This window comes from Sceloporus occidentalis, unplaced genomic scaffold, assembly GCF_023333645.1.
Source record: "Sceloporus occidentalis isolate IW3139 unplaced genomic scaffold, rSceOcc1.0.p SCAF_100, whole genome shotgun sequence".
Lineage (NCBI taxonomy): Eukaryota > Metazoa > Chordata > Lepidosauria > Squamata > Phrynosomatidae > Sceloporus > Sceloporus occidentalis.
In genome coordinates, this window is record NW_028317080.1 from 115,327 (window position 1) to 131,452 (window position 16,126).

General features: G+C 40.3%; 1 protein-coding gene across 1 annotated transcript in view; it reads right to left on the bottom strand.

The window, feature by feature from the left end:
- Positions 1-1,937: 1,937 nt before the first annotated feature.
- LOC149284006 (chromatin-remodeling ATPase INO80-like) overlaps positions 1,938-16,126 on the bottom strand; it is a 44,030-nt gene continuing 29,841 nt past the window's right edge. Inside the window, exons 27-37 of the mRNA XM_089497201.1 lie at positions 15,676-15,770; positions 14,259-14,331; positions 13,885-14,043; positions 13,523-13,625; positions 13,200-13,288; positions 10,440-10,595; positions 9,744-9,903; positions 9,188-9,397; positions 7,690-7,900; positions 3,645-3,697; positions 1,938-3,163 (exon numbers count right to left, since the gene is read on the bottom strand). Of these exons, the coding sequence (XP_089353327.1) occupies positions 1,938-3,163; positions 3,645-3,697; positions 7,690-7,900; positions 9,188-9,397; positions 9,744-9,903; positions 10,440-10,595; positions 13,200-13,288; positions 13,523-13,625; positions 13,885-14,043; positions 14,259-14,331; positions 15,676-15,770 (2,535 nt within the window). The remainder of the gene's footprint in view (positions 3,164-3,644; positions 3,698-7,689; positions 7,901-9,187; positions 9,398-9,743; positions 9,904-10,439; positions 10,596-13,199; positions 13,289-13,522; positions 13,626-13,884; positions 14,044-14,258; positions 14,332-15,675; positions 15,771-16,126) is intronic.

Genomic DNA, 16,126 nt, shown 5'->3' on the forward strand with positions numbered 1-16,126 from the left:
CTGACTGAAGTCAACAGAAAGTCTGCGACGTCCTCGCTCAAACCCCGGTCACTCAAGATCAGCCTTGCAACAGCCAGGCTGTCAAACGGAACATCTTGAGAAGTTCCGGACGAAGGTCGATGTTCTCGAAAAGATGTGGAGAAATAGGAAGCTCCCAAAAGGTGACGGTCAACTGCCGCAGGAGGACAAACCAACCCCTGTTGGGCCAGTATGGAAGGATGGCCAAGACCCTGGCCTTGTCGTTTCGGATTTTCAGCAGAACGCGAGGAATGAATGCCACAGGCGGGAAGATGTAGGCCAACCGGAAATTCCACACCATGGAAAGACCGTCCAAAAATTGAGGAAGATCCCATCGGTTGAGGGACGCGAACACCGGGACCTTGCGGTTCTTGCGAGTCGCCATCAAATCCACTTCCGGAAGACCGAAGAGTGACACCAGAGTGGAGAAGGTTTGAGGGGTCAAAGACCATTCTGTCTGTGACCATTTTGCTCTGCTTAAATCGTCCGCAATTAAATTGTAGCGGCCTCTGATGTGCGTCGCCGAAATATCCGTCAAATGAAGTTGGGACCACTCCATAATAACTGCGCACAGGATCTGAAGACTCCAGATCCGCGTGCCGCCCTGCTTGTTGATATATGCGACGGCCGCTGTGTTGTCTGATTGGATCTTGACAGCTTGACCCTCTATCAATGACCTGAAGGCCAGGACAGCCTGAAGAATTGCTTTTAGCTCTAGGAAATTTGACGAGCGGACAGCATCTACTGGAGCCCAATCTCCTCTTCGAAAAAGGGAGCCCAAATGGGCTCCCCATCCTCGGCCGGAGGCATCCGAAGTGATAATAATCCAACTTCTGGGACGGAAAGAGAGTCCTCTGGCGAGATGGGACGACTGCTTCCACCAATTCAACTGGGAGAGAACCTGGCCACTTATAGTGAAGGACGTTTCCAGATCTTCTTCTCGCCTGGACCAGTTCGAGAGGATCTGCCATTGCAAGGGACGAAGCTGACACCTTGCCCAAGGAACCGCCGGGATGGCAGCGGTGAGAAGACCCAGAACGCTCATAGCCTTCCTGACAGAGCAAATCGGATTTCTTTGCAGCGACGAGATCTCTTGTTTTATCTTGAGGCGTTTGGAACGCGGAAGATAAACGCAAAGGGACATTGAGTCCACAAAAAACCCCAGAAAAAGAGTCCTGGAAGAGGGAATGAGGCAAGATTTTTTCTTGTTGATTAACCAGCCGTGGAGTTCTAGGAACTTCATAGTTGCGGAAAGGTCTGACAAAAGTTTCTCCCGGGAGGCCGCCATGATCAGCCAATCGTCCAGGTAAGGAATTATCGAGATATCTCGTTCTCTGAGATGAGCTGTCAAAGGACAAAGGATCTTTGTAAAAACCCTTGGGGCTGATGCCAGACCGAATGGAAGGGCCATGAACTGGAAATGATGCACCCTGTGATTGATGCGCAAAGCAAACCTCAGAAACTTTCTGGACGCTTCGGCTATCGGTACATGAAGATAAGCGTCTTTCAGGTCTAAGGTGTCCATCAAATCTCCCTTCTTTAGCACCTGACTGACTGAGGTGATACTCTCCATCCGGAAATGCTGGTAGGGGATACAGCGGTTTACTGACTTCAGGTCTAGAACCGGACGCAAGGAGCCATCCGGCTTTGGGACCAGAAACAACCGGGAATATACTCCTTGAAATCTTTGGCGAACAGGAACCTTCTCTATCACCGCTTTTCCCAGAAGCTTCATGCTTTCGGAAAAAAGAGTCCAATTTTTCCTTTCCAAAGGGTAGGACGAAATCAGGAACTGGCGGACCGGAGGCCGAATGAACTCTATCCTGTAACCCTCCGAAATAATCTGACGAACCCACGGATTTTGTGTGGTCTGTTCCCAGGATAGGCTGAAGTGTCGTAGGCGTCCTCCCACCTTGCAGTCAGAACTTTCTTTTATCCTGCTTTTTCGGCCAATCTTGGAATTTTTTATCTCCAAATGGCCCACGAAAATTCTGAGATCTGGAGGATTGGAAAACGGGTCTCGGGTTCCTATAAGGATATCTGCAGTTCCACCTTGGCCTTCGATCCTGAGGCAAAGCTCTTTTTGTATCCGAAATCTGCTTAATAAGATCCTCCAACGGAGCACCAAACAACTTCTTACTCTCTAAAGGTAAGTCACAAAGCGCAGATTTAGAAGCTGAATCCGCCGTCCAGGACCGTAACCAAAGGGCTCTGCGTGACACAGACGACAAGGCCATGTTCTTGGCTGAGAGCTTAAGGGACTCCTGAGCTGAATCCACAAAAAAATCGTTGGAAAGCTTTAAATTCTTCAACAGTCTATTAATCTCAGAATCAGCATCATCCGCAAGACGATCTTGCAAAAGTTGAAGCCACATGTGCTGGGCCCTAGCCACTGCAGCACTAGACACCGCCACCTTGCATTGAGCTCCTGCCGCCTGGAAGACACGCCTGCATGAAGTCTCTGCTCTCCTGTCCATAGGGTCTTTGAGCCCGGACACTTCACCGATAGGGAGAGTAGTCTTTTTGGAGAGCTGGGCCACTTGTATGTCCACTTTGGGGGGATCTTCCCAAGAATATTCCCCCTGAAGCCTGAACAACTGCTTAAAGCGTTTAGAAATGAAGGCTCTTTTTTCAGGGTGCTTCCATTCCCTGGCGATAAGGTCATCCACTTTAGGGAGTACAGGAAAACCTTTAACCTTCCCCACATCACCTACTAGGAGCATACGAGTCACCTCCTTGGTGAATTTACGGAGATCCTGGGAGGGGAAAAGCATCTCTTCCTCCGAACTATCACTAGAAGAACTAGAGGACTGGGAGACCTCACCCGAGGAAAGGTCTGAATGAGAGGAAGACCTGGATCTCTTGCGCTTGTGCGTGGAATCCAACTTGACTCTCTCCTGAGATTGAGCTGCCGAAAATTGAAATGCTTCAAAAGTTTGTGCCAAATTTTCCTGGAACCACCCGAGGAAAGATTGAAGGTCTTTGCGCTTCTCAGCAGCAAGCTGGTCAGCAGAGCAGGCGTTGCACACCTTTTTCCTGCAGCCATCCGGCAGTGGAGTAGCACATTCAGCACATGACAAATGCTTAGCTTTGGAAGTGGCCTTTTTGGGAGCGGAAGCAGGTCTTTTATCCTTATCCGGATTCTCTGATGGTAACGGACTAGACATCTGATGAAAGAAAAAAATGTATATTAAAAGAAATATTTTTTTTTTTTTTTTTTTTTTTTGGGAGGGAAGAGGATAGGAGAGAGCCAAGATAAAGAAAATATCTTACCCTAACCTCCTCTGAACCGTGTGGGGGGGCTGGTGACACGGCTGCACTGTACTGACGAAAGCTCCAGCAGTCAGACAGGCAAAGCGCTTAAATGCAATTTTAAAATTGCCGCCCTCCGGAAGATCCGATTCGCACATGCTCAGTAGCGCGATCGGACCTTCAGTGGAACGCAACGCCACCCGGGCGTGCGTTCCACCTAAACTGCGCATGCTCCCACTTCCTTGCCCAGAAAGGAAGACACCATTACATCCTCCGTAACGAGGACCACTACGGAGGGAAGCCTCTCTCTGCTCACCACCCGGGGAGCAATCGGAGACAACGAAGACCCCCAGGCAGCAACCCGTGCGCCTCACCAGCTGACGAGATGCCGAACTCCTGTCCGGACGACGATACACCCTGTCCGTCCCTGAAAGGGACAAGAAAAGAACTGTCTACCTCCGGTTCGGCCCCGGTTTTTATGGGTAAGGAGGAGGGCTTCCGGGGCACTTAATTGTTTTTGTTATCTTAAGATGCATCTTGTCCCGAGAAAAGAACAGTACCCATCGTACTGCCACTGTATGTTGGGAAAATCCTTACAGCAGTCCAGGTAAGTAACAGAGAAGATCATGCAGGGAGCTTCATTCAGGACAAGGAGATGGTTAAGCAGACACGTCTTTAGGAAACACAGCTCCGGTCTGAGCGGTGGGGCCCTTCCTTGGATCACCTGTAGAAACAAGGTAAGAGTGCAGTGCCTTGACGTGCCCAGAACCACTAATGAGGTTTAATTATGAAGTGATCATATTAGGTATTGATTACTTGAAGGAACAGTACCTATAATGTATAAACCATGACACTTGTGTAGATAGTACAATACACAACATAAAATTGGACATTTTCAGACCTGAGCATCAATAATGAACTTGTTCACATAATAAGTAGATCATACAATAAGCATAGCTGGGAACTTCTGGGCTTCTCCGGCTACTCGGGGCCTTCCCTTGCCGGACGCGGCCAGGAATGCACACTGACATCAGCGGGTGGTCCCTGGTATGTGTGTGTTTGGGTGTCGGTGTGGCAGAGCCTGTCCTGGTGTATGTGTATTTGGGTGTCGGTGTGGCAAAGCCTGTTTTGGTGTGCCTGTATCTGTTGACTGGCACTTTAATTGAATTGATTGACTTTTATTGAAGGAATAAATTGGACTATTTAAATTAATCCAAAAATAAAACGCCCTTCTGAATTTGTAGTCACTTCAGAGGACATAACTTTCTAGGCCCAGAAATCAGGGAGAGGAAAAGTAAAGTTTTGTTATTTACTCTATTTCAGTCTGCAGATTAAAAAGGATTAGTGGCACTAAATTGTAGCTTCAGGTGTGCCGTGTATAATGATGTTTTTTTTAGTGTACTGATGTACTCCCAATCCCATCATATAAGATTCTATTTTATACTATTGGCCGAGCACTGATGTTCTCTTCGGTGCACATGGATGCCGAGGATATTAGATTCTGTCTATTCTGTGTATTTTCTTTATTTCCATGAAAAGGCCCACCAAAATCCTCAGCACCAGGCCCATGATGCTCCTAATCCGGCCCTGAATTCAGTGAATCTGGATACGTTGTGCTTGATTACACATGAACGTTTTTCAATGTCTTTTTTTTAGAAAACCTTTTGTAAGGTAATTGGTTTTATTTGGAACTAAGGGGAAAATTAATAATGTAGTTGCATTTGTTCCATGGATGACACGCATTATGTATTTTTTGTAAGTATCGCTGGCTTTATAGTATACGGAATCAGAGCTCCCTATATGAGATTGATAGCTTGATAACACCTCCACTGTATGGTTTCAGGTTGAGGTCTTTATATAATTTTCATAGTAAATTCCATAACAGTTTGTCAGAGGCAAGTTCACATGCATCAGTTTCCTGTTATTGTGTCACTGACTTCCAATATTTGTTTGTGTAGCAAAGTGCCCTAGCAAGCATTGCAGAACAATATTTCAGTCTAGCAAAACAACCAGACATATCAATCTACAACTATAATGACTCTGACCTTAACTCCTGGCTTTTAGGGTAAATGTTTTGCAGGGTTTGTTTAAGAAAATAGTCTTAACGCTGTGATCTATGCCAAAAGGTTGAGCAGCTAACACACCAATGCATTTCCTATATTTAATTTTAACTTTTTTTTCCTATTCACCCAATTTAAGGCATTCAGAATAAATTCCACTAAAGAGGATGAGCATCTTGACAAAACAAATAATGTAGGATTAAATAATTATCCAAATTATGTGACCAATATGTTTATTTTTAGGTTAAAGCTTTTGACCCCTTAAGGACCAGGCTGTTTTTTTATTTTTCGTACCCTTTGTGACCAGTGCTGTTTTAACACTTTCGCGGTGCACATGTTTTGCTGTAATATATATATAGTTTTTCTTCAGATACTATTTGTTTGATCATATCATCTAATTTTCTATAAAAAAAGAAAATTTGATGAAAAATTGAAAACAATTTATTTGAAATAGATTCTACTATTTGTCCTGAGTTTAGAAATACCCAATGTTTTGTATGTTTTTGGTTTTTGTTTCTGCAAGTTGTTGGGCAATAAATACAAGTAGTGCTATTTCGAAACCATGTGCTATTTCGGGTATCCTTGAAGCTGGCCAATGCAATTTACCCATCAAAAGATATATTTTTGAAAACTATATCATTGCTAAAAGGAATCACACTCCTATCATGCCTAGACAACCAGTACATACTGGAACCAGGGCATGATAGGAGTGTGAGTGCTGATATATATATATATATATATATATTTATTTATTTATTTTTGTTATTGATTTTTTTGACCAATTTTGTTTTAAAAAGGTGGGGGGTCATTTTTGGTTTCGGCCAAGCGAATGCTTAATTATCGGTTTCAGTCCAGAATTTTTATTTCTGTGCAACCGTACTATGATGGGGCTGCTCATAACTCCGTTGTCCCATGTGAACACTGCAACTGACAGCGTTAATAAGATAGTTATATGATAGCAAATTACTGCATGAGTGACATCTCAACTGGCAAAATATCGACAAATATTTTGTATAAAGCCTGTGCTTACATCTCTGAAATAAAAACTGTAAAATCCTTCCTACTGCATTCGCAGCTGCTCTCTTGATTACGTACCTACCTTTTTATCAGTCATCACAAGCACGCCATCATTACATGCTCATCAAAGCGCGCAACATTCCCATGTAACAACAAATCAACGCACACTGAATTACGGTTATGTTACATGTAACAAAATACCTCATTAAAGACTCAACACGCTTTATTGCAAGCATCACCATAGGCACATGAAAGTATGCCTCATCTCAACCACAGCACATCCTAGTCTTTAGCTCTATCTAGAGTATGTAAGGAGCATCAGATAATTGGTTGAAATACACCATGGCAGTTCAAAATAAAAGTCAGATACAAAGTTACCTAAAATTATCTTCAATTTATTCAGATTGGTTTTCTCTCCAGATAGTAAAAGAAAGATGTGTCTCTTTTTATACATATATACAAATTCAGGTATATAAAAATAGACAACGCATAGTAAAGAGGAAAAAAGGGCTTTGCATTGTTCAGATTCTCGCAAATTTGATTTACTACTACATGAAATGGTGATTTACTATATAAAATGTAGGTTTGCAAAGTACATGTGGGGATTAAAATGACTGTTATTTTGCAAATGGCCCTTCTCGCAGCATATTTGTGGATATTTGACTGAAATTTGTCTCCTTTTACAGAATTTAGCTTCCGTTCTTCATGTTTTAGATAAACTGGAAGCAGGGTTTTGCACAAATGAAGAGGTAAGAGACTAAAGCTAGGACTTTACCAATGATTACTGACTGTTAATAGATTTATTTAAAGGGTATTGTATGAGTCAACAAATCTATGCAGCAGATTTTTGATCCAATGAAAAACAAACATAAGAAAGGCAAATGAACATGGTGGTTATTAACGACACAGTAGGTAAAGTTGCATGCGTCATCCAGAAATACGCTCCTTGTATGGAACAACTATTTTCCTTTTCAATACTCTGTTTACTGGCAGTGAAGACAGCGCAAGCAACTACAGTAAGGTTTAATATGATTTTATATGGGATGGACCTCTGTTGCCCATGAGGCGTCATTGCAATATAGTTTTTGTCTGGACATTTTTTCAGCTCCCAAGATTATATGGGGTAAGTAGCAGTACATTTGTAAGCCAGACATAACTCAGATCCAAAAATGTTGATGGTGATTTTTGGAAGGCAAAGATTTAACTGGTTCTGAACAGTTTACGGCAAATTATATCATGTAAACTCTGGAAGTGTTTGAAACCTCTTAAAGCAAATTTTGGGCAATGAAGATATAGCAAAACCCTTCCTTCTTTTATCGAATATACAAATGGTTGAAACTACCTAGCACCTGGAGTACTGGGACCTTTGCAGTGTCTTCTTGTAGGGTCTTCTGCTGTAGATCCAATTGGATTAATTCTTTTTGCACTAGCTGGAACAATGTTCCCTTTGCCTAAAGGGGAACTGATCGGCGAGGATGTGTTGAGTGGGCCGAAATCAGATATCCCAGAAGGTCGTAACAGAGAAGTCTGAAGAGGACTAGTAGATGGGAGACCTACAAAAACCAACGAACATGAAATTATGAGTTATGTCAACTCTAGATTACAGCAGATCCTATAAGATATTTATGCACTAAATGACTAAATGTGCCTTTGCTTTAACTCTGACTGCCCACCAACTGATTTACTGCACACACATTATGCACAAGTAGGGTTTTCTTTTGAAATAATAAATTATATATATACACCATCATTTAGTATGAAAAATATCTAATAATGTGAGGAAAATTAGTAAACATTTTCACAGTTTCACCTATAAAATCTATATATAACCAGTGCAAATGAGAAAAAAAACCTCCAAAAGTGTATTTAGGCATTTGTCCTGTTTTTGAAAACACGACATATGCCACATTTATTTTGGCACTTACAGGCTTAAATATAAATGAGGCCCATCGCTGTTTCTAAACAAGACTTTTTAAAGATGTGGTATGCTGGAAGTTATGCCCCAATAGCGGCCAGAAAAACTCCTAAACAAAAGACGACATCCCAAAGTATTTTACTAGGGGCATTTTAACACTTGTTTTAATCATTTCAGCACGTTTGTCCTAAACATTGCAGTACAATTTTTTTTTTTCATTTTTAACAAACCCATTCTATCCAGTTTTTTCTGGGTATGTGAAATTACTAAAACGACGTGTGATTTGTACGTGGGGACATTTTTTTTTTTTTTACATTACAGAACCAATAAGCCCACTAGGGCATGACGTACCTGTTACGTTACGGGACGCAGAGGGGTTAAATCAAGCCTGTATGTGAAATGATTTTCATACATGCATTTGCTGCTTATTGTCTTATAAAATAAAGCTTACTGAAAAGGATACATTTAGTAAAGTATTTTAATATGTATATGTTTTCCTTCAAGACTGGTGATCTTGAAAGTTGTTAAACAGTACAAAGAGCTTAACTTTGTAACACCAATATGTTGAAAAATGTTACAACATACAAACAGTTAATGAGTTCCCTAGAGAGAGAAACAATTAAGTGTAATTCTTATTTGCCCCAAAATAATGGGATATGTAACCAATTCATCATACAGATCTATGTCATAAAACATGGACATAATGGGGTTTAATTAAAAAAGTGATTCAGGTTGACAGTTTTGGAAATCATAGTAACAAAACAGCTCTCAGAGATCTTGGATGCTACCACTCCAATGTAATTCAGTAGAGCAATAGGTATTATCTCTAGTAAGATTACAACTCTTGGTTGTATGTACAACTGGGTGGAATGTGAAATTGTGGAGTCACAACTAGATTTGTGTTATTGCATGAAAGCAATATTACCTTTTGGTACACTGTACCCATATGCTGCATAAGCTGCAGCAGAAGCTGCCGCTGCTCCAGCCATTGCACCGGCTATAGCTGCTGCACTGCCTGCAGTGGACTTGCGGTTCCGTGACTTGGTCCCTTTTGAGTTTATCCCACCACTCTTGGGACGTCCTCTGCTTCTACTTGAATTTGCACGTCCACTACTCGTTTCTAGGCTGGACATTCCTGTTTAATAAACAAAATAGAGGATGGTAACCAAACATTTTATTGGATATTCTAGGCATTGATCTATTTGGTACACAATAATAAATCTAAATTAATAGAAAAATTAACATTAACAACAATGATTGGACCGACACTTGCTCTTATAAACACTCACACCTAAGCTTAGGGAGCCATTATTGCTATTGCTAGGTTAAAAGAAAACAAGAACATTTATTTGGCAATAGAAAAGTGACTATCGTATTGGCCCGAACATAGGCCGCACTCCCCCCCCACACACTTTAAGGGGGGGTGCAGCAATGCAAATGTGAATGCAGTAATGAAGAAAACCTCAATCGACAACACTCACCATTCACAGTGTCTGAAACAGATCCGGTAACTGAAGCTGGGGAGTTGGTTCCCCGGGATTGTTGTGCTGATGAGGAAGGATCGTCCACTATAACCAGCATGTCATTACTGCTCTCGTCTGGTGCAATAGATCCAGTGTGGAGTTCACTGCTAATTGATATCTGTTCACAGACAGGAATGCACATTTTTTATTTTTTTTTTTACAAAATATAATGGTACATCATAAATAAATATCTACCGCCAAAATAAACTTTTTGGGCAAAATAAAATTCACATGCATATAGATTTACTTAACCCTCTACAGATAATGGTTCTAGTAGCATACGTTTTTGCTATTACATGTGTGGTGTAAACTACAAGCATCTACCTAGTGGACTTTTACACATGTAGTTGCTTCTACAATCCCTTCAGCACTGTCAAAGAATGCACTGCACAACCTCACCAAAAAAAAATTAAAAAAATTCTGGAACTGATGACTACAACTGGAACACACACATTAGAAAATGGTTAAGCAGCATTATTCACTAATTATTTACACTAAACATTTTGATACTGAAGGTTTACCTGTTCTTTTTTTTGTTCTGGGGAAATACTAAGATAAGATAAAACTTATTTAAGATAAAATGTGTGTTTAGAAAATGACATACATAGCTTAGAATATATTTCTAGCGTTGACCTCAAGCAGATTAATGCTCACCTCACTGAAGGGGCTTGGCACAGCAGAGTCTACACTGATAAAGGAATCCTCACCATCAGCTGAAAGGTTGGAGTTATCAGCTGACGGAACAAAAGGGATCACAAGATTAATGCCTTCTCTCTTCCTCCTCCCATCAATCTCATCCTCTTTCTTCTTCTGCAAAACAAAACCCCAAAACAAATTCTAAAGGTACTGTTATTTATTGTTGAGAATTTTATTAAAAAAAAGCAATTTGTTTAGTGTTGCAGAAACAAATCATCAACCTATTTTCTATGTAATAGTAAAATGTAGACAAAAAACAAACTTGTGAAACGTACAGCTCAACTATTTATATCTAGTCGATTCTTGATAATTTCTTTTGTGACCATTCCAAACAGGGAAGAGGTTATCAATAATGACCACCAAAATTCACTAATGCACAATAAGTATAAGGCAACACGTAATAGCCCTTAAACTTTGAGATAAATGGGCGCGTAGAAATTCTTGCCTGGGAATTAATTTTCATTGTCTAGCTCCTGGCAGCACAGGTTAGATAGTCTCCTCTCTAAGGTAGGGCAGGAAGAGAAAAGCTATAAGGAGAGACCTCACCCCGCGCATAACCAGCGTAAGGACCTTCATGCAAAATAATGCACACAAAAACTAATTGGGTGAAAAACAAAAATGTGCTGCCAGTAGATAGAAAAGGAATTCCCATGTAAATATTCACATTTACCATGCTTTCTCCAGCACACAAGTGAGATATAACAAAGAAATAGGGCAAGGAGACTGCTTACATTAGACATCTAATTTGTAGTGTCTGGAGAAAGTGTACAGATCCTCCCAAACAGCAGCTTTACATATTTGGTAAGGAGTGGCTTTAGCCCGGGTCGAGTGGGCTTTCAAAGTCAGAGGTGGATCTCTGCTGGCCCACTTGTAGTACTCACGGATGGAGTTATCCATCTAGCAATGGTAGATTTAGAGTCTTTAAAAACCCTTCCTGGGACTAGAGAATGCGATGAAATGACCAGCAGAATGTCTCCACAGAAAGCTGAATAATCATTTTATCATCATGGAAGATCAGATAAGGCCTGGCTCACTGACTCACCAGGCCATAAAGGGCTATTTGTTTCTTTAACGTGTGTTCCACTGGTCAAGAATCTCGAAAGATGCTTAAGACAGAAACCTGCACCCTGGAAACCTTGCAAAAGAAAGTCTAATATCCTAGCCAAGGGTAATAAATTACAGGAAGCCGTAAGACTTGCACCAAGAGGAAAAATATTTCCATATCTTAGCATGTTTCAGGGAAGTCACTTGCTTCCTACTATGCAGGCATTGTGTCTCTGACAGGAGAAAGAAAGATCTTTGGCCTGGAGTAGTCTGCGTTCAGTCTCCAGGCTGTCAATCTTAGTAAACGAGGATTGGCCCATGCTGAAGCAGATTGTCTCCTTCTGACGCAGTCCGAGGATTGTTGGAGAAGGTCGGAAAAACAGATCCTTTGTGGACACTTCGCAGCAATCAGAATCACAGATGCTTGATCCTCCTCAGCGTCCCTGATAACCCTTGCGATGGGGTATATATATACACACACACACACACCGATCAGCCATAAGAATATGACCACCTGCCTAATATTGTGTAGGTCCAACTTTTGCTGCCGAAACAGCCTTGACACGTCGACTCCACTAAACCTCTGAAGGTCTGCTGTGGTATCTGGCACCAAGGGGTTAGCAGATCTTTTAAGTCCTGTAAGTTGAGAGATGGGGCCTCCATGGATCCTAGTTGTTTGCCTAACACTTCCCACAGATGCTCAGGGATGTCATGTATGTTAGAGTGGCTTTAAGTGTAGAGCTGCCCCTGGCCATCATCATACCTCCAACATACTACTTATTTCCAATACACAGAGGTGGGCTACAAAATGAATAAAAGGAACGGAACACTTTAGTTATGAAGAAAGGTTAACTAATTTAACTCTGTTTAGTTTAGAGAAACGGCGCCTCAGAGGGGATATGATAGCCTTATATAAATATATTCGGTCCAATACAAACCATTGTCTGGAAATCTGTTCATGAACAGAACTATGCATAGGACACGTGGTCATGGGTTTAGACTGGAAGAAAGGAGATTTAGTCGAAGGCAGAGGAAAGGGTTTTTTACAGCAAGGACAATAATGTAGAATTCTCTGCCTGCAGACGTAGTTTTATCAGAGTCTGTGCATATGTTTAAACATAATATTCAGAGATATCATTTTTAAACTATGAGGGAACAACTTCTTGATCCAAGGAGATATCGGACTGCCATTCTGGGGTCAAGAAATTGTTCTTTTCCCTAGTTTGTTGAAAAGAGCTACAAGCATGTCTTTTTTTCAGCCTATGTAACTATGTAACAACCATTTGCTCTCAACCACCATAACTCATAACCCCATCGTCATTTCCGAAGCCTAAGCTCAAGACTTTAGCTAGTAGCTATAAAGAATGCATTGGAAAGCTCATCTATGCAAGTTTTTAATCCTCATTGGCACAAATGCTAACCAGCTAGCTGTTAGAGAGTGGTAAGTGTTCTAGCAGCATTTCTCATTGACCCAAAAATGGCGACACTTGTGAAAATGCTGTAAACACTTGCTTAAACAGCATAGGGCATTTGATGCAACATGCCTTTGAAAAATTAGTCTTACCTGGATTTCAACTATATGAACATATTTCAGGTTTAGATCTATCTGCCCACATATGAGTCATAACCAACTAACAAATAACTTAGAAAATAGAATGGCTTTTGTATTGTAACCTTTTCTGCATATTTCTCCCTTTTGCGTTTGCGCTCCTTCACTCTGTTTGTCTCCTCCAGTTGCCGCTTCTCTTCTTGTCGTTGACGTACTACGGGGAGAGACAATACAAACTGGTCTGAACAATAGCTTCTTTTTTTCTGAGAAATTTAGAAGCAAGCGAATAATAAAAATAAAATACAAATGGAACAAGGGGCATAGCAACAAAATATCATTTCTAAAAATGCCCTCTGAAATTTACATTTGCTCTCTACAGATAGCTGACTAATCTATTTGTTGGGTATTTGTAATAATATTGGTGTGATTGATTTTAAATCATACATACATTTTTTTTCTAGCTCCTCATCATCCAGTAGCAGGCTGACCACTTCTTTTGGTTTAAGAGTGTCTGGTTTAAAGTTTCCACCCGATATCACTACTCGTTGGATCTACAGCACACAAGAAGAATAAATAAACGGTTAACCATGTTTTGTCAAACTTTATCTTGACTTGCATTCCATTGTTATAGTATTCAAAATACACAGGAAAATAGCTAAAAAAAAAATTGTCTAAAAAAAATGAAAACAAAATCAGATGTTATACTTCATAACCCTGATTTATTTGTATAAATAAAAACAATTCAGTGCTATCATATTTAAGTTTCACAAAGAGAAAATCTGTCAGAATTTCCTTGTTACGGTTTCTCACCTCACTCTTTTCCTTTGCCCTCTGTAAGATTCTCTCCTCTATGGTACCCTTACAAATAAGTCTGTACACAGTGACCTGCTTGGTCTGGCCCAAACGATGAGCCCGGTCCATGGCCTGCTGGTCAACAGTCGGATTCCAATCACTGTCATAAAAAATGACCTGCACAAAAGAAAAGCGTTGGCAAAATGAGTCGTCGCAGCAGTAGAAACCGTAGCAGAGTATCCACAACTACATTTAAAGAAAACCTGAAATCACAATCAAAATAGTTTATTGGAAGTAGGTCCAATTATACAGTACAATGACAGCATAAACTTAAATAACACCATGATAAAAAATAACCTTCGGTTATAGGGAAATTGTAAGCTGATACTTACTGTATCTGCAGCAGTGAGATTAATACCTAATCCTCCAGCTCTTGTGCTGAGCAGGAAAACAAAGATGTCCGTCCTGAAACAAAGCAATAAAAACAGGTCTTTTTCTTTTTTCAAAATGTTAACATAAAAATGTTTTCAACAACTAACGGATCAACCATGTGATCTTAAAGTATCAGGATAAATAATGAAACCTTTGTCACAATGATAATAAAGTTTCACATTGCAGTATGTGTGTGTGTATATCTAAATAAATTATATACATATATATATATATGTACAGACACATATACACACACACACACACTAAGGTTTAAAAGTTTGGGGACACTTATGAGTTCCCTTTTTGACAGAAAATCTTTATTTTCCATTAAAATAACATCAGATTGATCCGATATACAGTGTAGGCATTGCTAATGTTGTAAGTGACTATTGTAGCCAGTTTAAAGGAATATCTTCATAGGTGTACAGAGGACGTTTATCAGCAACCATCAGCCCTGTGTTCCGATGGCACGTTGTGTTTGCTGACCCAAGTTTAGGTTTTAAAAGCAATGTACAACGTGTTTGAGCAGCAATCTTGATGGCTTTAATTAGCAGAAAGCATCCTTCCAAACAGATGATGTTTTTCTATAACAAACAGCTTTGTAATCAATTTCTATAGACATGTACGCTGAAAACCATTGTATTTATATACAGATGGCGCTGCAAGCAAGTAATCAAAACATACAGTAAAAAAAAAAAATTTAAATTGTAATTTTTCAGCGATTATGGCTTATTTAAAATAAAAAAAGTTACAAAATACAGCAAATAGGCAAATTGTAAACAATCCTGCGGAAAATAGCCGCAAGTCTGTGGAGACCTTTAAGAAGGTGCATTAGACAAATAGTATAAGAAAGGATAAATATACAGATTTTATCATTTTATATGCTTTATATATGTCATAAAACATGACATGGGAGCTAAAGAGAAGTGCTAAAAGAAAAGGGATACCAACTACGGTTAATATCGTAATTAACGATAACTTATTTTTTCCATCTCATTTATCTTAAAATGTGCCAGACTTTGTAGCGTTGTGGGTAACTGTATTAATTTCCTAAGTGTAATCTACAATTGTAGTAATGTGACCAAATACGTGGCGCTCACACCCCCTAAAAAAAGTTTGCTACTAAGAAGTCCATAAATTAACGCACACAGACAAGGTTAGACCACTTCAACCAGACCATAATAACTTTAATAGCGGTCACTTTGCAAAACCATAGGGAGCAATCCCATACAAGACTTCCTTATGTCCCAAAGTATATAAAGTACCACGAGTGCAGCACCTCCAGCCACTCCATTGCCTGTCCTGACATCATTCTGGCTAAAGGCGAAGGAGCTGCAATTCCCAAAAGTCATTATTACGTTAACAAAATTAACATACCTGCTCTGGAAATCAGCGACCATATCTCGTCTCTCAGAAATCTTGGACGAGCCATCCAGTCGCATGTACGTGTGCTTCCTGTATACCATGTACTCCTACAGAGACGACAAGAAAATCGGTTACAAAGATAGTTCAGGACTTCAAACAAAACCAATTTAAAAACAACTGGGTAGCTATTTCGTGGGAATTAGGATGAAGAACGGCTTGCAATATTGTCTCTCTGAGCTCAGATACATTGTCTAAGTCACAAGGAAACATACTTAATGTTGTTGTTCAGAATTGCAAAGACCAATGTGATATCCTCATTCAACAAATTGCTTGAAAATGTTATCTATCGTAAGGCCAAGCAAACGTCAATGATTCAACCTCTCCATAGCTGCACTAACCTCTTTCCATCAAGGTATAAACCTGCAAAAGAATTCTTCCTTAACCAAGCCAAAATTGTCCCATT